The sequence below is a fragment of the Carassius auratus genome, linkage group LG30F (assembly GCF_003368295.1).
Source record: "Carassius auratus strain Wakin linkage group LG30F, ASM336829v1, whole genome shotgun sequence".
Taxonomy (NCBI): domain Eukaryota; kingdom Metazoa; phylum Chordata; class Actinopteri; order Cypriniformes; family Cyprinidae; genus Carassius; species Carassius auratus.
In genome coordinates, this window is record NC_039294.1 from 580,298 (window position 1) to 601,558 (window position 21,261).

General features: G+C 37.5%; 2 protein-coding genes across 3 annotated transcripts in view; both read left to right on the forward strand.

Moving 5' to 3' along the window:
• The window catches only part of LOC113067968 (protein FAM111A), a 28,493-nt gene extending 13,830 nt beyond the window's left edge, over positions 1–14,663 (forward strand). The window contains exon 3 of one of the 2 annotated variants that reach the window (XM_026240478.1): positions 11,848–14,663. In XM_026240478.1, the coding sequence (XP_026096263.1) occupies positions 11,848–13,689 (1,842 nt within the window). In that variant the 3' untranslated portion in view covers positions 13,690–14,663. The remainder of the gene's footprint in view (positions 1–11,847) is intronic. The other variant, XM_026240479.1, reaches the window with a different exon arrangement.
• Positions 14,664–16,366: 1,703 nt separating this feature from the next.
• Positions 16,367–21,261, forward strand: part of adamts12 (ADAM metallopeptidase with thrombospondin type 1 motif, 12) — a 31,666-nt gene continuing 26,771 nt past the window's right edge. The window contains exons 1-2 of the mRNA XM_026240480.1: positions 16,367–16,802; positions 17,576–17,934. Of these exons, the coding sequence (XP_026096265.1) occupies positions 16,691–16,802; positions 17,576–17,934 (471 nt within the window). The 5' untranslated portion in view covers positions 16,367–16,690. The remainder of the gene's footprint in view (positions 16,803–17,575; positions 17,935–21,261) is intronic.

Sequence of the window (21,261 nt, forward strand, 5' to 3'; positions counted from 1 at the left end):
TTGGCAATATTGTATAATTTACATTCATGCCAATAAAGCAATATTGAATTGATAGATAGATAGAGATATAGAGATGGAGAGATAGAGATGAAGAGATAGAGAGAGAGAGATACATAGAGATGGAGAGATAGAGATATAGAGATGGATAGATAGAGATATAGAGATGGAGATATAGAGATGGAGAGATGGAGAGATAGAGAGAGAGATATATAGAGATGGAGAGATAGAGATATAGAGATGGATAGATAGAGATAGAGATATAGAGATGGAGAGATAGAGAGAGATATATATAGAGATGGAGAGATGGAGAGATAGAGATATAGAGATGGATAAATAGAGATAGAGATAGATAGATAGATAGAGATGGATAGAGATTGATATCTATCTATATATCTATATGTGTTATAAAAAATAAAAAAAAACTCATTTTATACTATTTTTCAGTTGATGCTATCTTTAAAGGGTCAGTTCAGCCAAAAATGAAAATTATGTAATTTATGACTCACCCTCATGTAGTTCCAGACCCGTAAGACCTCCGTTCATCTTCAGAACACAGTTTAAGATATTTTGGATGAAAACCAGGAGGCCTGTGACTTAGAGCTGTAATCGGGCCTTAAAAGTTAGGCCCGACAGGACCCGAGCCCGACAGGTTTCGGCCGGAGCCCGACAAGTACATTTTGATTGACAGCTTTTTTAAAGCCCGAACCCGTTTACAGTCCGACATTATTCAAATGTGCGCACGCACACAGCTCTTTTGCCTTTTGTCAACAATGAGTAATTTATTCATGTTTTAACATAATTTACTCATAACTAACGTAGACTAGACCACTTGGAAGTTGGAATAAAGAAATAAAATAAGTCCTCTGTGACATCGTAACATCTCAGCATTCTAGACATAGGCTCATTTAACCTATAAATAGACCAACGCACCAATAAAAACGAGTCATTTAAAAAAAATTAAATTAAGATAAATTTTAAATTAAGATGGGTATTTGGCAATAACGAAATTAAGATAAAGGCTCCGCCGGATTTGCTTTATTTAATAAAAGAATAATGCCAACATTAGCGTAAATACTCTGTCAACATTATGCATTTAAGACTCAATTAATATATAGTTATCATTTGAAAAACCTTTACTCACAGAGATTAGGCTAGGTCTACATGTTTTTGTGGAGGAAAATGATTGAATCCACTGTAGATGTCTTCAGCGCGTTCCTGCTCTCACTGATGGTGCGTCATTATTCACTCATTATTCTCATTATAAGCATGGTCAAAACTTTTCCACACCTCAGAGTTTGCTTTAGTTGCTGGTGCAACCAAAACGTAATCACCAGAGGCAAGCCTACGTTACACCTGCTCAGCATTCATTTTCGCATCTTTCTCGTGCTAATCGAAACACATCACACGACCGCTCGTTTACCTCGCAAACCGGAGCGCGAGCCCGGCCCGAGCCCGCTTAAGATGATAGAAATTAAGGCCAAACCCGACCGAACCCGTCGGGTCCCGACGGGTCCCATCGGGTTCGGGCAAAAATCTTCAGCTCTACTGTGACTGTCCTATAGACTGCCAAGTAAATAGCAGTGTCAAGGTCTATAAAAGGTATGAAAGTTGTCGTCAGAATTAGGGCTGGGCAATATATCGAATATTAGCAATAATATCAGAGTAATTTTGACGACGATGTAAAATGTAAAAAATATTGTGAATATTTCAAATTCAAGCATACTTTCCCAAAAGAACACGCCAAACGTCCAAAAAAGGGAACATGTACAGTAACTGCGGGACTGCTCTACACTGCTCTACTACGCAGACTCTCATGAGTGCGGTTGCCAGATATCTAGAGTTCAAATCCCAGAATAAGAGCTTTGCTGTTACATAGATACATTTTCTTCCTGGTGTTTTGCTTATTTTAATTTTATCGCTCCTCATTGCGGTAGTGCCCCCCTAGATGAAAAAACAAACAAGCTGGAGTTTAGCATCTAAATGAAAGCATCATTCAGCCGGTCTCTGTTCTGTCATGAGATCTCGACTGTATGGTTTGCGATTGTGGTCGCTGTATAAACTCAATACCTGTTGTGTGAATTGAGAAACATAGACTATGGCAAGAGGGTTTTTACTGTTAGTGGAAACAGTTTAATGCCACAGAGCTTCTCTAAATCCAGAGACAGTAGACAGACTTGGGTTATATGAAGTGACGGGAACACTTTTTGTAATCAAAGAAAATAAAAATAACTACTTTATTCAACAATTCCTTTGTCAACAGTCTCCTGTGTTTCTCCATATCACCATATGCTGTGTATGCTCTTCTGTATCATCCATGCCACAAGGATGCTTTTCTTTCAAATCAAATCTAAATACATGTAGAAACAGTGCATGCTTGTGGCTCGGATGATACAGAAGAGCATTGTGACAGTCTCAAGCCTCCTGGTTTTCATCCAAAATATCTTAAAATGTGTTCCGAAGATGAACTGAGCTTTTATGGATTTGGAATGAATTTTCATTTTGGGGTGGAGTATCCCTTTAAAATCCATTAAACTGGGGGTAGATTAGTGACACCTGGTGAAAAAAAAAATGCAGGAAAATAAGCCTGTATTTTTTGTGTGTGTGTGTGTGTGTAGCAAGCGCAACAAGCTTTGGTTGTGACTATGAGTGCACAGAAAAGTGTCCCTGGAGAGCGCGAGTACCGAATGCCTTAAAAAAACTTTTTTTGTGACTATGCAACAATGACCAATTAGGCAACTGACAAACTGTGCAGCAGCTATAGTGTGCTGATGTGAAGAAAGTCAAAGAGAGGAAGCGGTGCAGCTGAATCACTAAAGCGGTTCCCTTTCGAACATTCAGTCTCATTATATATGGGAAAACTTCCTTTATGCTAAAGCCTGATTTGTTCACGTTTGTGTAGCTACACAAACCAATGGCACTTCAGGCCTCCAAGCCTTTCTCATCTATGCTCATGGGTTGCCTTGTTCCATCAAGGTAATCCCTCCGCCAGGCCCTCCCGTCTTTTTTTTTTTCTCCCCTAAGAGGAAAAAAACAGCGGGGCAGCAGATCGTTTCATGTCGTCCTGCATGCCCTGCCCTCACCGCGTCCTCTTATGTGGATGTGCTTTGCAAATGAGGACCAGTGCCCCTCTTCAGCTGCGAGCTGGTCTCATTCGGTGCATCAGAGGAGGACATTGTCATCGATGACATCACTGTCGATGACTCTGTGTCCTTGGCGGTGGCAGAAACTGAGCGGAAGACAGGCTGGCGAAACGCTTCCCCTTAATGAAGCATCAAGGTCCCCGGCCACGAGTTGTGCTGGACCCCGAGTCACCGAAGCCATCCTGAGGTGCTCACCTCGGCCAGAAGGACCCCAAAAACAGCTCGCCTTCACTCCTCACCATTTTGAACATCTCTGAGAGAGACGGAGTTTCGTTTTCAGCGGGTTACGTCTAGCAGGTGCAGCGCATGCCTGAATATTGTACCGCTGTGATAGGGGACCCACATATTTTAAAGAGCAAAATTCCTCATCCTCTCTCAATCACTTATATGAATGTAGACTCCCCGCTCTTTTAAGGGGGAGCTCTCGTTTGAGAAAATAAAACCTCTTGGCTCCAATTATACGGCCTGGGCAGTCACTCCAGGGATCTCGAGATAGGTTTTGGAAACTATTAAACGAGGCAACTCGCTACAGTTCACTACTCGGCCTTGTAGCCGCAGCCTCCTCTGTAACCCAGCTGGGCCTGCTCCACATGCAACCCATCTAATTTTGGCTAAAAGCCCAAGTCCCGCCTTACGCTTGGCGTTTGAAGAGATTTCCCGTCAGGGTGGACCACCGCTGTATCGAAGCTGTGGCCCCCTGGAGGACCACTCACCTGTTTCAGACGAGTGGGGATGGGCATGACCTCCAGAAGGAAAGTGATCACGGCACCTGTATTACTTCTTACCAACCATCAAAGACCACCACGTCCTGGTCCATTCAGAGAGCATAACTTATGTCAATCACCAAGGCGGTCTCAGGTCTCACGCCTTATACAGATTGGTTCATCGTCTCCTCCTCTGGGCACAAAAAGTCCTCCTCTCACTAAGGGCGGTTCATGTGCCGGACATACATAGGTGTTGTGCATTGTGACCAGTTTATAGGAAAAGTATTCCTAAAATGCATTCAAAATTCGGTATAATTTGTAATAATTATTCTCTGTATTTTGAAGTGCCTACGATAACAATATAGTGCATATTCATTATCATGATAGGTCGCATTACTGAATATTGGCACAAGTCTAGTGTGTGATTGTGTTTGTGCATGCACATGCAATGGACAGTGTTTTCAGACACAGTTACATACTTTTTTAGATGTTGTATTTGATATACATGTATGTACAGTTATTATCAAAGGCTAGGTTTGCCTTTTTATAAATGTTGATTTGAAGTGTCAGTTTTTGCATCATGATTACAGAAAAAACAGAAGACAGAAACATTTTTGTTACCCACAATCTAATTTGAACAGGAGCGCTTGGTCAGAACTCAGTTAATTTTTTTTTTTTTTTTTTTATTAAATGAAAATAATTACAAACATACAAGGCATTAACCAGTTAAGCATATTCTCGTATACTACAGTAAATATTGAGCAGAATCAGCAATAACAATACCATACAAAACATTCATAAGATTATAGATACAGCTACAAAACAAAACAAAAGCAGTTAAAAAAAAAAAAATGAACAAAACTTTTCAAATTAACTTAAATGTTTCAAGTAAAGCAAATAATTTAAGGGCTTTCCTTTCCTCCACAAGTTTAAGAGATTTACTTAGAAGATTCAACTCATTCCTCCAACGAGTCAAAGTAGGTTTGGTTTTATAATACCTGCATTTATGAATGAAAAACTTACCAAATAACAAAAGAAAATTAAGTACAAAGTCCACATTCTTATTTTCATCAAAAACACCAAAAAGAATTGTCTTCACAGATAAAGACAATACAATTTCCCTGGACATTAGCCAGCTCTGCATTTCTCTCCAAAAAAATTGGACTGGGTCACAGTAAAAAAAAAGGTGTTCTAACGATTCAATGTTTTCTACACAGAAGACACAATTATTTAGATCGAAATTGAATCTCGATCTCAAGAATTTGTTTGTTGGGTAAATTTCATTTAAGATTTTAAAGTTGACTTCTTTTACTTTAGGTGGGAGTGGAAATGAAATGTAATTTTTCCTTATTTTCTTAATTTTTTCCACTTCAAAGTCCTTAAGTATGTAAAACCTTTTTACTGGGTTGGGATAATATTTTTTAATCAGAAGATTCTTAATAACTTTGTTGTTGCATTTAAAATCACAAAAATCCAGGCCTTCAATGCAGAACTGACTAAGGACAGGGGAGACGGCAGAGTATCGAGTGTCTTCTCTAACCATTGCTCTCAAAGAACTTAGTATGGCTTTTAGAATTCTGTCATAATACTTAACATTACATTGAAGTTGGTATTTTTTACAGAATTCCTCATGTTGTAACATGTTTCCAGTCTCATCCATAAAATGTGCAACAGCCCAAATGCCCTTGGATCTCCATTCCTCTATATACACAGATTTTCTGCTGAGCCGTATGTACCTGTTATTCCAAACTGGAGTATTATGTGGCGTAAAATTATGGTTATAGATTAATTTCCAATAAAGAAGTACTTGCTGATGGAAAGCAGAGAGTTTAACGGTAATGAGCTACATTCAAAGTCACAACGCAGGAGAAAGTCCATCCCACCCATTTTTAAAAAAATCATATTCGGGACAGTGAACCAAAAGGAATTTCAATTTGTCAGATGAGACTTTAACCACTTCAGCTTCAGGACACCATTCATAATATCAAAATCAATCGCATTCAACCCCCCGTCCTCATAGTTTTTAACTAAATCAATCTTTCTTATATATTGACATCTATTCCTCCATATGAATTTAAAATGAACAGTGTTTATCTTTTTAATCATTCTTGTTGAGATGGGAAATGAGAAAGCCGGGTAAATAAGTCTAGACAAACTATCAATTTTCGATAATAACACTCTCCCAAAAATTGAGACATCCCTCTGCAGCCACCTATTAAGAATAGACTTACATTTGTCCACATTGTTACAAACATTCATATTTTCAGTTGTTGCTTTATCTTTAGAGATAGTAATCCCTAAATATTTAACTTCCTTTTTAATCTTTATGTTGTATAAGGAATGCGAATGATAATCATGTAATGCCAGAATTTCACATTTATTCATATTCAGCTGCAAACCAGATGCTTTGGAAAATTGGTTAATAACTTGCAGTGCTAAGGGAATTTGCTCTTCATTTTTTAGGAATAAAGTTGTCATCTGCTAGCTGACTTATTATAATTTGTCTGTCCATCATATTTAGACCTTCAATATGACTGGTTTTAATTAAAATAGCTAAAATTTCAGCGACCATTATGAACAGTAATGGTGAGCTACCACACCCCTGTTGAATTCCCCTCCTAATCTCAAATCTAGAACAAGTGCCATGTCCTAAAGCAACAGAGCTATTAATTCCATTATATAACAATCCAATCCAATCATATCTATAAATTTTCTTCCAAAACCGAAATAATCTAAAGTATTTAAAATAAAAGAGTGTTCAACAGAATCGAATGCTTTATAAAAATCTAGAAATAAAATAAACCCCCTTTCTTGAACCATCTGATTATAATCAAGCAAATCTAATACAAGTCTAATATTATTATGAATAAGCCTTCCTTTCAGAAAGCCAGATTGTGTCTCACTAATTATAGAAGAGATGCCTTCTTTTACTCTTGCAGCAATCACTCCTGAAAGAATTTATTTATTTAAGGCCATCTTAGAAATAACTGAATCCAGTTCCTCGATTTTAAAATTCGAGTCACATATATCCATAAAGGAGTCATCAATGCAAGATCTGGAGTTCTTAATCTTATCAAACAGGATGTTGGCATCTACTGCCGAATAATGAGAGGAATATAATTCAGAGTAGAATGAGAAAACCTATTTTTCTCTCTTTATTTTCTATTCCATTAATTATTAGACTTTTAATAGAGTTTTTTAACTGTCTACTTTTTTCCAAATTGCTAAAGTATGCAGAGTTTTTTTCACCTGTTTCAATCCACTTTGCCCCTTGATCTTATGAAGGCACCCTGAGCTTTTTCAATATAAAGATCATCTAATTTAACTTGTAACTCCATTAGTTTATTCTTCTCTTGAGAGTTTAATTCTACTTTACTACAGCACATATTTATTTTTCGAAGTAAATTGCTTTCATATTCCCTTTTTTCCCTGCTGAGTTTTTTGCTAAATTTAATAGTAAATTGTCTTATCTTAAACTTAATAAATTCCCATCTACCCATATTATTTCTGAATGATTCATTATCTTCATTCTCTTTTATCAATTCTCTAATCTGAACACAATAGTCTTCATTCTTTAGCAATCTGGCATTAAATTTCCAATACCCTTTATTCCTAACTTCTTTCACTGCGGGTCCTAAAACTAAATCTATGAAACAATGATCAGTCAAGAGTGCTTTAGAAATTCTAGAACGTAAAGTATTTCTTAGAATGTCTTCACTCACCATCCAATAATCGATTCTGGACTTGTTACCCACATTGGGCTTAAACCATGAGTAACTTTCAACATCTGGGTTGAGACACCTCCAAACATCAGTTAAATTATTATCTGTCGTAAAACTTTCAATGATCTCATTACAATTTGGTTTGCATAGTCTTGGAGGCATCCTGTCCACCCATTCATCCGGAGTCATGTTCCAGTCTCCTCCTACTAAAATATAGCTAGTGGGGTACCGCACTTTAAGCTCTGATATCACATTTGTTAATTTTTCCATGAGTTTCTTGTTTTGTCCATCATTATTATATCCATAAATGTTTGTTATAATAGGGCATCACACCTGCCGAGCGATTGGAGCCATGGTTAAATAAAATCTTGTCTCCCCATTGGTTAGTCCAAAAAGCTACATCCACATCAGCCGAATGAGTTTCTTGCAAAAATAAACACTGAGATCTTTGCCCTTTACAAAATAAAAAAGTGCTTTCCTTTTCACAATGTCTTTCAGGCCCCTAACGTTTAATGAACCAAAAGAAATGTCAACACTTTCCATGAACAGCAAACACAAAAAGAAAAGAAGTAAACAGTAAATGTAACCCTTGTTTACTCCGTCCAGTTAGTGATTTAACTTAAACCTTAATAGAGTTATAATGTCCCTTTACAAGCGTTTCCATTATATCACAGTCATATTTAATTACTTCACCCTTCATCTCCAATCCGACGTCCGTCTATGTATCCATGTGGACCCCGAAAAAAGCCAGTTTTCCAGCGCGCCTCGCTTGTTCAATTTGCGGCCACAAGCGTCTTCTCTCCTCCCAATCCTCCCGCGGCAACATTTCAGCAAAGCGGATGCCTTTATCCTTGCAGACCTGCGAGTTCTTGGTCCGACGCCAGATTTCTTCCTTCACCCATCTCTTTGCAAATAGAATGACAACGTGTCTGATCTTGTTATCCATCTTTCTCCCTGTTCTATGAACGACGTCAACTGCATCCTCCACCTTCGACTCAAGATCTGGTGCGATTTTCCGGAGGATTTCGGTGACTTGTTCTGGAATGTTCTCATCTCTTTTTTCTTCCAAACCTTTAATCTGCAGACACCACCTCATCCTGTATCTCTCTTGCTCTCTCACTCTATTTTTAAGATCGTCGTTATCCTTGCAAAGCTGGTCGTTTTGTTTCTTCAAATCTTCAACTTTCTTTTTGCATTCTTTAATTTCCTCCGCGTTGAACTGAACAGCTTTGGCTAAACTAGCAATCATGACACTACTTTGTTTTGTCTGCTCCTTCAGATCAGCTAATTGCACATCCACTCTTTTTTCAAGACCTAAAATTGCCTGTAAAATGGCGTTGTTGGAAACGTCACTATCCTCACCGTCATCAGCTGGTTTGGGCTTTTTCTCTGCAGGATCTTTAACTGGCGTAGTTGGTAAGGAATCGATAGTACCGTCCCTCTTGTTTAGCTGAGCGGTGTCCATAGCATAGTCGTGCTCCGTAACACAAGAGTCACCTTTCCCACCGACTTCATGCGGAATATTCTTTTCTTTGGAGCCCTTTATGAATTTGGCCGGTTGAATTAGTTTCTGTGCATCCATGACACCTCTTTACAATGGACTTTCAACTACTTCAAACTAACTTTGGGACTAACTTGAACGAGTTCTGGAAAAAGCGACTGCTCAATTCACCATCTTGCCGGCGTCAGAACTCAGTTAATCTAATCTGACTTCAACCTCTTAGTTGAGCATCATGGCTTATTTTTAGATCGTACAAGCCCAGGTTTCAAACCATTCTGATGAAGTGACTATTTTAAAAATTCAAAACACATTCTGGTCTAAAATGACCAAACACCAGAGGGTTGAGACTTCACTTATGGCAGAGACAATTTATAAGAGACATGCCACTTCCTAAATCCTCAATACAACTATATAAGGAAAACCCATAACGGCAAAGATGGCGGTTGTATGCACATGTCCTGCCCCTCCCGCTGGAAAGCCAATCATCTGCTTTTAACAGTCAAGTCGGGAAACATTTAAAGTGCCAGTAAGATGAAAATTCTAAGCTTCCTATCACTGTTTATGAGTCCTGTACATTAGGTTTAAATCCATCCAAGGTTAAAAAACATTGTAATTTTGTCAAAATATCATTTTAAAATTACCTCAATTCTCAGAGATCCCCAAACGGTTCGCACGAAGCTGTTCAAAAGATTCAGTTTCCTTAAACCCCACCTTTCAGTAGCATACTGTGTTCTGATTGGTCAACTAACATAGTCAGGTTTGATTGGTTGTTCCGCACACACCTCCACGGTAAACTATGCGTTAGCATCTGTTTGGGGTGAATTATGTCTTATTCCTCTCACCGCGAAGCAAACAGTAAAATAAAAAACTTGAACAGTCTCGCTGCTTTTTCTTCTGTGTGGGTGTATTCAAGCCGCGCGCTTCAGTTTGAATCTGAATAGAGCGCTCAGCGCGGGGGCGTGGTCACATTAGATATAATGAAGGGAGACGTGAAAAACGGACATTGCGTTGTTTTCATATGGATTACTTTATCACAGAATATCTGTTTTCGGCAGCACTTGTTTAGTTTTAAAGTAGACATGTCAAGCTTTTTATAGATATCTCTCTCATGTCTCTTCGTTGAGTATTCACGGAGTTACACTTCATTTTAATGACGTGTTTGTACATGACGATCAGCGCAGAGAAAGGCTGCAGACAGCACACATACTGATAAGACGCTCGGGAGAAAACAAACACATAACTTCATAATCATACTTCGCGTTGTGATTCGGAGATGCTTGTTGGTCTAAATAAAGTTGGTAATGAACCCTCTTTTATGGCCAAACGCTTTGAAAATCCCGCTGTACTCACCGAGATTAGAAAAGCAGTCATCAGTGAAAAAGGGATTTGTTGTACTGCTCTGGTATTGTGGTGAAAATGAATTTTAGCCATTGGTTCTTCTGATTTTCATTCTTTGGCAGTAAAAATAAAACAAACTTGCCTTTAAAATTAAAAACACACTGTCTCCTCGACATGATGCTATCACACAACCAGAGCGTCTGTGTGGGGGGGTGGGGCAGGTCAGAGTTCCGTTTCTCCCAACACGGTAGGCGGAGATTATTATGCAAAGTGCTCCTAGTGACGTACATAGAGATGGGCAAAAGATTTGAAATCTATAACGACTCGTTTCAGCGATTCAGAGTCGACTCCTTACTTTAGAAGCCAATAACTTTATAAATCGTGTACTTTTTGGTTTAATTATTTGCACATTGTTTACACTGATGGACAGCTACATCATACACTGTAATACAGGTAATTTTTGATTTTCCATCTGTGTGGCTCTTTAAGCCTATCGTCTGGTTCCACTGACGCATCCGCACAGTTGAGGTTTTACGACAGCGTATAGAGACGTAAATGAAGTTGGTGTCGTGAACCCTTGCGTATGCCAGTATAACCTGTGGGGAAAAAGGCATTTTAAACCATATTTGAAGTGAAGTGACGTGACATATACTCAGAATTCGAACCCACAATCCTAGGGTTAGGAGTAAAACACTCTAACCACTAGGCCACAATTTTGGGGCACATTCATCAAACTTTTTCAGCTATTTTTTATCATATTTTACTGCTGTTTCTATATATGCAGTTTTTATGTCCTGGTGACCAGTGAAACTGCAGTTCTGACTCTCTGCCCAGTCATGTCTTGTTAGTCTGAAATAGCTGCCCAGAGGCGTTGCCAAAATGGCGGCCGAGTGGCACGATTTGTCTAAAAGGACTTTGCCCAGGTCAACTGTCATATGTCAACTTGGCATAAATGTCAGCATGTTGCTAATCATTATGTAAGCTTTGTGAAACTTGTGCAATGTGGAAGCTCAGAGGACTGTCACTTTTCACATGAGGCTTACAATGTGATTACATCATGCTTTACAAAATGCATGACAGTCAGATGCAGTGGTTTATTAGTTTAGAGTAAAGAGTTAAAAATTTTAAACATGCCTATCGTTTTGCTTCAGAGGACATAGATTCATTCACTGGGGTCATATGCCATGATGTCTTGTTCACTGTGTATTTTTGAAGCTTCATCTTTGAGGGTCCTATAAACTTGCATTACATGGAGATGGATTACTTCTCTAAAAGTCTTTTTGTTCATCTGAAGAAAGAAAGGTATATCTGGGATAGCATGATAAGATGCTTTTTTTTTAGTTTCCCTTTAACATGTACAAGTAGTAAAAAATAAATCACCATTTGGTATTCACTTGAATGTCTGTTTACATGTACATGATGGATTGTTTATCTGAATTTAGCAGAGAACAGAAGATCAAAAGCACACTCTCAGGTTTTGTTTCACCTCTAAACCTGATCCAGTTTTTGTGTCATGTAATACATCCATGACTGTGCTTGATGCCCTTCAAACAAGCGACACTTTCAGAGTGAATAAGAATGTAAATGACAAGAAGAAAGAAATGGTCATCCTGAGAGCTGACAAAGCTGCTGTGAAGATGGATTTCCCCTGCTGTCTTATTAAAAAAGATGAGATCTTACAAATAACCTTCATTAAGAAGGAAATAAAAGCTTCTACAGTGCAAGAGACACAAGAAAGACTTTCATACCCCAGGACGGACCTAGTCACATTTTACATTAAAACAGAAGGAAAGAAGAATATGAAATACATAATGAAAAATAATGAACTGTCAGACAAAGCTGATTATGCTTGTGTTTATGCATACAAAGGAGAGGAAGTTGAAACTGCTCTTATGCATGATGGACGATTCAGTGATACAATTTTCCAGAAACTCTGTGTTCTCAATCTAGAATCTAAAGAAGTACCAAAGAAGGATCAATTGTGCAAGTATGAAATGGGCAACCCTGTTGAGTATCTTGATAAGAAGAAATTTCAGATAATTACTACTGGCGACACACGACCTGAAAACCAAAAGAAAGTAACTGAAGTCAAGAAGGAATCTGATGTAGCTTCAGCTGCTAGTTCAGCACAAGATGACCCAGACCAGCATCCTAACGGCACTGAACAAAAAACAATTCAAGAGAGAAAGCCAAATTCTGCAGGTCCTTCAGCTGTTGGGCAAGCAACAGCGAATTCTTCTGGAATTGTTTCTGGTGATTCTGGAAATTCTTTCTCCACGGACATTGAGAACTTTCTCCAGTCTGTATGTGAAGATGTATTGAAGAAGCTAAAACAGCGAAAGAAAGGGCAAGTTCAAAAGTTATTTGAAGAAGCATATGACAAAGGCGTTCAATGTTTCACTGAGGTGAGCAAAGTGAGGCAGATTATGACACTCTCTGACTCTGTGTGTTTGATTAAAGTAGAAGATTCTGCCCAAGGAACCGGCTTCTTAGTCTTCGACAGATTCATCCTCACTAATGCTCATGTAGTCAAGGACTTTGTTCATTCCCCACCAGAGCATCCTCACACAATTAAACTTTCAAAGACTCTGACAGCTGCATTTAATTATGAAGTTTCGGGATCTCATGCAAAAGTTATATCAATAAAAGATGATGTTGTTGCTTATGGTTTTGAAACAAATGACAGGTGCAGATTCCATGATTTTGCTCTTCTAGAACTGGAAGCTGCACCGGATGACTGTACTGAATTGTTTGAATGCTATAAGCATGTCCTCCCTCCTAAGCGTGGTGGGATCTACATTGTGGGACACCCAAATGGTGAGGTTAAGAAGATGGACCCGTGCTTCATCATTGGGAGTGAGAAGCAACTACAGAGTATAAATAAACACATATCTGAGAATGTTTCCTGTCCATATGTGTCATGGGGATGTTGGCCGTATCTACATCAGAACCGGATCACCTATGACTCTTGTTTCTATCATGGATCTTCTGGCTCTCCAGTGTTTGATGAACACTGCTGTCTGATTGGAATGCATTCTGGTGGCTTTCATTATGAAGAAGGTCAGAGAGATAGGAGTGTTATTGAATTTGCCTATTCCATGCCATCCATCATAGATGCTATTGTCACACAGGTCATGACAAGAAGTGACATTTTAAAATTACTCTCCAAATTTAAAGGTATAAATGCTAATTTTGGCCTCGGGCCCCTTGAGGATACATCTGGAGCAAACATGCCTGTAAATGAAGAAAATGAGAACGTTGAGAAAATGGAAGTGGGTCCTTGAAACAGTGGGTCCTTGAGACCTGATTGAATTCCCACACATTTCTGTAATTATCCAGGAAATATTTGACAGAGATTTGTCTATACCATTATGGATTTTTATTTTCATATTTCATGTTTTATTCTAGACACTTGTTGATTTTAAATCATTTAAAATAATGTCTCCTGATTTCTGATGAGAATAAATCTATTTAGGAGGCAGCAATACATATCCAGGATGTAGTTTTAAACATGCAATATAAAAAAGCATACAACTAAAATAAATGTTTTTAATCATAAACAGAATCTGACAGATGTATTTTGCAAACTATGAAACTGTTCATACCTGACTACGCATTTCTTTCTGTAACGAGACTGGACAAAAGCTACCATCTTGGAAATGCTAATATTTATACAGTCTATGTGATCCAAATGTACTACAGTAAGTTTATTGACCAGGAGCTAGAGATGCACAACAATGCTGGGCAAGAAAAAAAAACTCCCAAGGGGAGACACAAAATCCATAAGTCCTGAATGGTGTATTTCTGAAATCTTTTTAAAATCTGAAGAAATTCTGTATGATCAGCTTCAGTGTACATGGAGACAAAGCAGCAAGAGAACCTCAACAAAAAACTAAAAAATCTCCAAAAGATTCTTCAGAGCAGAATATGAGAATAAAGAATTTCTGTGAGGTGAAGAATCCAATGAGATTGACTGTGTACCAATCACAAAACTACCAAATTTTCCATACATTACTATTAATTAGAATTATAGTCATTATTGTTCATCAGTTGTTCACCATTTCTGTTTAAATACATGTCATTAACTAACGGAAAGATTTTTACTATTTTGGAACTGTTTACATTTCCGTCATACATGGACATTACTTTGACATATTCACTTCTGATTATTTACTCCTGTGTACAAGAGAAACTTGAAAGTTTTCTGTGAAGCTGTTTTGTAGTGAGCACTATACAAATAAACATGAATTGATCTGAATTAAGTTGTAGTTCACTATTCTTTACATTTTTATTCATTTATATGCACTTGTGTATTCATATACATATAAATTTAACATATCATTCTCTCATATATTTTTTATACTTTAAATAAAGATAACATATTTGATCATGACCATCTGATGTCCAAAGGCCAGTGTGAAAGACGTTCTGGACAGTTGACTGATCTGTCCATAATGCTCCGATGGGGCCACTGGAACATCCAATCGAAATGTAATCATTTGCACTTTTTTTTAAGCCTTGCCAATTAAAACATTAAAGCGACTTGTGTCACCTGCTGCAGCTGAAGCATTAGCATCTTCAGCGGCAGAATTACAAAAACACTGGAAGAGTGTAGTTTGAGTTTGCTTTTGTTTCATATCTCTTTTAGTGATTCATATTCAATACTGCAAAGAGTTGCGCAGCACTGGTCATCAAAAGAAACACCGCTTGATTTTCAAAAAGTAGGTGCTTAACAGGGACGGGGTGAATTTATGAATGAGTGTGTGAACATTATTTATTCATTTGTAACTGCAGGTTAAAGTATTCCATGTCCCACAGAGCTGCATTAAACAGTGTGTAAAAACATCTAAATGACACTTCAGATGCAGCTTCTGTTTTCTCTCCATTGCAAAGATCAGTTTTGTTGATACTGATTGCATTTGCTTGTTAACAGTCCAAATGCAAGTATTTGACCTAAGAAATGGTGTAAAGGTAAAAAAAAAATTTAGCAGTCAGCTGTCAATACAATTAGAAATAAGATATCAGCACAATAACACTCAGCAAAATACTGTCTAATTATCGTTATCAATAAAATCCCAGAAATTCCAGAGATATCTTTTTTTTTTCTTTTTTCAATATTGCAAACCCTTAATTTTTTTTTTCTTAATGTCTGGTCACCCCATTAAAATTTTCTGGGGGCTCCACTGCACTGCTCACAAAGAGACGTATGAACACAGATGACAACAGTGCTGCATTGTTTTTGGTATAAATGTGTTTTTTTTTTTTTTTTTTTTTTTTACTTTAAGCATATGTAGTCTCTTTTCCTTTATTTCGTTGTCATGGTGCGCTAGAACGCTTCACCAACATGCTAAAATCTAAAAAAAAATCTTCTGGGGGTGGGGTGAGTTAATAGGGTCAAATTTTCGAACTATGTCACCTTTCTGACTTCTTGTGAGCAAATTTGTATAAAGAGCGAAACGTCTTCTTTTAAATGAAAAAAAAGTGTGTTAGCATGAAATTTAATGTGTGCAATGCACACTGTGCATTGTTTAGGATGGCTTTCAGTTCAATAAATATAAATATCCATGTCATGAATGAAGGGCTAATGTTAAAAAGTGTGTTTCCTGTTGTAATTGCAATAGTTAAATAACTGAGGAGAAAAATACGTGTGTTTTTCCATTGTTCTAATGAAGGATTGTGCAATTGAGAAATATAATTTTCTCTTTCACTTATGTTGTTATAGTAAAATATGCTGGGGGGGTTGGGGGTGCTCGAAGGGGGTGTCGCCCAGGGTGTAATTCAGTGTAGAACCGCCACTGAATATTAGGATTTTGTCAAAAAATCTCCCACCATGGCCCCGCCCCCCAGCACCCTCAGATAAAATATGTTCTCGCGGCTATGCACATTATCCCTTAAGAGACACGTCCCAAATTCTGGATTTTCTGTAGGATAAGAAGCTGTTAATGTCTATTTTTTGGAATGTAATTAAAGAAAGACCTTCAGGCCATGTTGTGCCCTGTTTGTGCAAAGTTCCAATAACGCGTGCATCCCTTGACTCCTGCGGCGCGTTGTTTTTCGACTCTCGTGGTGATATGTTCTCCTCCCGCGCGTGGAAACAGGAGGACAGTCAGTCAGAATCTCTCCTCCCACTCCACATCATATTCCTTCATTCTCCGCTCATTTTCTTTCTCCGTCTCTGAGCCCAAATGTCTCCTGCTTTCACCAGAAACTCCCCTCAGGACTGACTTGAACCAGTTCCTCGACGCAGAGCGTTTATTTACTCCGTTCATTTTGCGTTGCAGAAACATGTCAAGCCGGGTCAGCGTTGCGATTTTGCGGTTCAACTGTGTTTTCTTTCTGGCTGCGAGCCACGTCAAGAGCTCTGAACCGGATTACCTCTTTCCAGACACAGAACAAGGTTTGTGTTTCCACGCATAAGATTCAAACACTTGTTCTTATCTTATTTACAACATTTATGTTGTTGTGTCCACTGAAGGAGCTGGTCAGTTTGCCAAGGGTTTCACTGAGGCAAGCGGTCAGCTGCAGTAAAGTCCAAGTTTCTGTTTATGGAGTTCTGAACTTTATGCAATCTCATTCTGTAAAAGCACAGTTAACCCTTTAATGTGTGAATTGTTCAGTCTTAATGTGCCTTTTTTTTTACTTTAATATAATCACACTCAGTCTTGTATACCATGCTTTTTGGGAGACATACACAGCTGTTCATTGTAATACAAGGTTTACTTGATAAATCAACACATTCATCAGTCATTTTGACTGTTTTAAGTTGTCTGACATGAAGAGGACCATGATATATAATTATGTTTAAGGATCAAAGGCAATCATTCATGGTGGTTTAGATGTAACATTTCTCTCTGAATGGTTAAAATGACTTGATACATCTCATGAATAAGCGCCTGTGTTTTTAAAATTTAAATTTAAAAGGAAAATTTGTAAATACAATGCTATATATATATATATACTTTTTTAAATTATGTGTGTATACATATATAAGATATACAACAAAAAGTTTGCTCTAAAGGTCCTACAGCCTTCATTAAATGAGAACAGGTAAATAAAATAGGTCAAATATAGGAATTTAGGGTGAAATATGTCAATATTTATTTCTTTTGTCACGTGTTGCTACAAAAAAAGATTGTTTTCAAAGGGGAATTGTCTTATTTTCATTTCTAGAGCTCTTCATCAAACAGCACGCTGAGTTTTATGTGGATCATCCTGAAAAAGTGGACGGAGATGGGAATTTCATCTCCTACTCTTTATCACATCACTTCTCTGAGAGGCGACATAAGAGGGACCTGAATTCAGCAGAGAGGCGAGTGTATTACAAACTCAACTACAAAGGTCAGGAGTTCACTCTCAGTCTAACCACTAATGACAATCTGCTCTCCAATGAATATGTGTTGGAGAAACACAATGGGAGTTTCACAGAAAAGCAGTCACACACATCTGGGAGCGGCGGCTGCCACCTCATTGGCACAGTAACTGATGGTTACATGCAGGGAACCGCTGCAGTCAGCACCTGTGAGGGACTGGTGAGAAATATCTGATTTAATCTGTCAGTTCTTTTACATATCAGGTAATTCATGTCTGGTGTGAATTCACTTGCTGTACTTGCATTAGTGCCGATGCTGTCATTGACAGTTAAAGGAATAATTCATCCAAAAATAAAGATTTACTCACCCTCAGGCCAGTCAAGATGTAGATCTCACAATTCAGACTTTTTTTTCCTCATAATTACGTGATAAACTCGCAAATGCTAGTTAAAAAGTCAGAACTGCGAGATATAAACTCGAATGCTCAAATTTCCCGTGAAAACCTACCCAAAACACTCAAATTAAAAAACATTATTATAAATTAACTGTTGTGAATCAGGTTAAAGTAAGGTGATAGTTTCAAAGCTGTTTATGTACTTGCTCAAATATCGATTTTGGATCATTTTTAACCAAAAGAAAAGTTACGGACTGCAGCTTTAAAGCATGTTCCTGATTTAATTCTTAACGATTTGCCAGTGCATATTAAAGATTTTTTTTCCCTAAAAAACAAACAAAAAAATATTTTTTTATCCGATATCATCTATTGGTTAATATCGACATAATGTAAACATAACATTTATTTGTCATGATTCTGCCTTCATGTCCTGACTTTTCTCTAGTCTTGAGGCAGGATCATGACAGACCCGTGTTTTGTGTACAAGCACATGGCCTTGTCTTTGGGCCATGTGCTTGTGTTGTCTCGTTCCCTTGCCCCGCCCCCCTTGTTATCCCAGTTGTCGTGATTGCCTTACCTGTGCCACCTGTTGTGTCTTGATTAGTTCCCCTATTTAGATCCCCTAGTGCGCTCTGTCTTTTGTCGGTTCATTGTGATTGTTCCACATTGTGATATGCGTGTCTACTTGTTCCTGTGATATATTGTTACTCGGTGTTGCTCTTGGAAGAAGACGTTGTGAGACCTGTTATTGTTATTGTTTTTGTAGTTAGTGTTAGAATCTTTGTTTGTCATGTCAACCCAGTCCTGTTAAGTTATTTTGTATCTGCCCTAGTCATGATTTTCCCCTTCGTGGGTTTTGTTTTCCCCTTTTTGTGATTTTAATAAACACTGCGTGTTGTGATTCCTGTCTGCACTTGAGTTCCTCCTTGCCAAATCCTGACATTATTAATGTCATCAATGTTAAAATCTGTTTTACTCTGAAATGCATCACATTTTGTAGGTTTCAGATTGATCTAAATATCTTTCTTTGAGAAGCCTCTTTTTTTTTTTTTTTTTTTTTATATATATATACTTTTATATTTTGAACTGGGTTTTATTAGTATATTTTCAGTCTTCAATTTCATTTTAGTTTGTTTTTAGTAATTTAAATGTTAAATATATTTCTATAAAATATTACATATAATTATCTTTAAATATTCGTATGTAGCGTTGATTTAATTTTATTTCAATTTTAGTTTTTTTAGTACTTAAATTGGTTAATTTAAATTTTTCATTTAATATTTACATTTTGTTTATTTCAGCTTAATTTCAGTTACAGTTTATTCATTAAAGATAGTAACACCTCTAGTGATAATCTCTGGTAAACCTGGTGGTCACCAGGTTTTTTTTTTTTTTTTGGCCCCCATTTTGTTTGAAAAAAGAAGTGTTTGGCCCTCAGAGTGACTCTACGATGAAACATCAGTGTCTGGGCCGACTGTATCCCGTGTCCGCAGAGTAGATCTGAAAGAGTATTCTCCCGATAATGACCGTCTGACATTAAATTATCCCACTTATTACATAGCTTACTACCAAATAATCATATAAACTAACATGAAATATTGATCTCAGTTTAAAAGATTTTATAATCCAGAAAAAAAGAGAGCCGGATAAACAACCAATTATTCTATTTTACATTATTATACAACAATATTTGACTGCAGAAAGCCATGATTGACCCTATCAGAATAGAGAGCCGTGTAATAAGATCTAATAGTAACCTGTTATTCAGAGTGGATGCTCAGAAAATGCAGGGAACTTGAGACTAATTGTAACCAGGTCAGTGTGTCAGCACAAAACATGACTCATTCTGACTTGGCAATTGAACAAAAAAGTTGCAAAGGAGGAAAAGAGGAGAGGCAGAAAGAATCAACTGTTGGTGAAAGCACAGGAAAGAGTTTTGGACTTTAAAATGAGCTTTGATTTATTAGATGCATGCATAATTTGCAAAAGTATGCATGCAGTACCTGTACTAAATGCTCCTTCTGTCTGTCAGTCATTGCCTGAGCATGCATGCTCCTCCTGTATGGTCGTGCGTTTCATTCCGTTCTCATGTTATCTTTCCTTCCAAACATTAGCTTTCAGTCTGTGGTGCTATTACACTCACATTCCATTAACCTTTATGTATTCGCTCCTCAGAGACTCAGGTGTTTAATGTATGGGAGAAGCAAAAAATAACATACAGATAGTCTTCTGTAATAATGTTGTGTGCAGGATGTCGAGATGATGCTTTTAAAATGGACAAAGTCAGGATTCTTTGCCATTTGCGTGACCAAATGAAAATGTAATGAGGTTCAACTGATTAGCTTAGCACATTTATGCTCTGCCAACATGCACGAATTAAAAAAAACAATGTGCTAATGTTTTGTGCAGTGCATTAAGTGGTGGAGCAGTGGCCAAAAGATATGCAGAGCTTGTGAAACATTTCCTGTAGTTTTAAAGGAATAGATCAAATTCAGTACAAATTCTGTTATGCTTGAATTTTTTCATTTTTACTCCTATTTTTCCATACAAGGAGAAATTTTAGTGATCACCACTATTTGGCAGAAAGGTTGACTGTGTTAAAACTTTTTGTCCAAAGAGGTTGTTCCGCCCCAAACCCACACCATTGGTTTAAAATTTCAAATGTATTTTATTCCTGTGCTGCAAAGCTGAATTTACAGCATCATTACTCCAGTCTTCAGTCTCACATGATCCTTCAGAAATCATTAATGCTGATTTGCTGCTCAAGAAACATTATTATCAGTGTTATAATGTTATAAACAGCTGTGCTGCTTAATATTTTTGTGGAAACTGACACAGCACATTTTCACGATACTTTAAAGAATCGAAAGTTCAGAAGAACAGCATTTAATCAAAATGAAATTCTGTCTTTTTTATAAATTTAATGCATCCTTTCTGGATAAAAGTATTGATTTCTTTCAACAAAAAATTCTTACTCACTCCCAACTTTTAAACAGTGAATGATCTTAACAGCAGTACAGAGCCATTGTGTTTATTATGGCCATCTCTACATGCACATTAAACTATTGGAGAAAGTATTTTTGAAATGTGGTGCATTTCAGTTTGGTTTACGGTCCTTGTGAAAAACTCATTGGCACTGAACTCTGTAGACT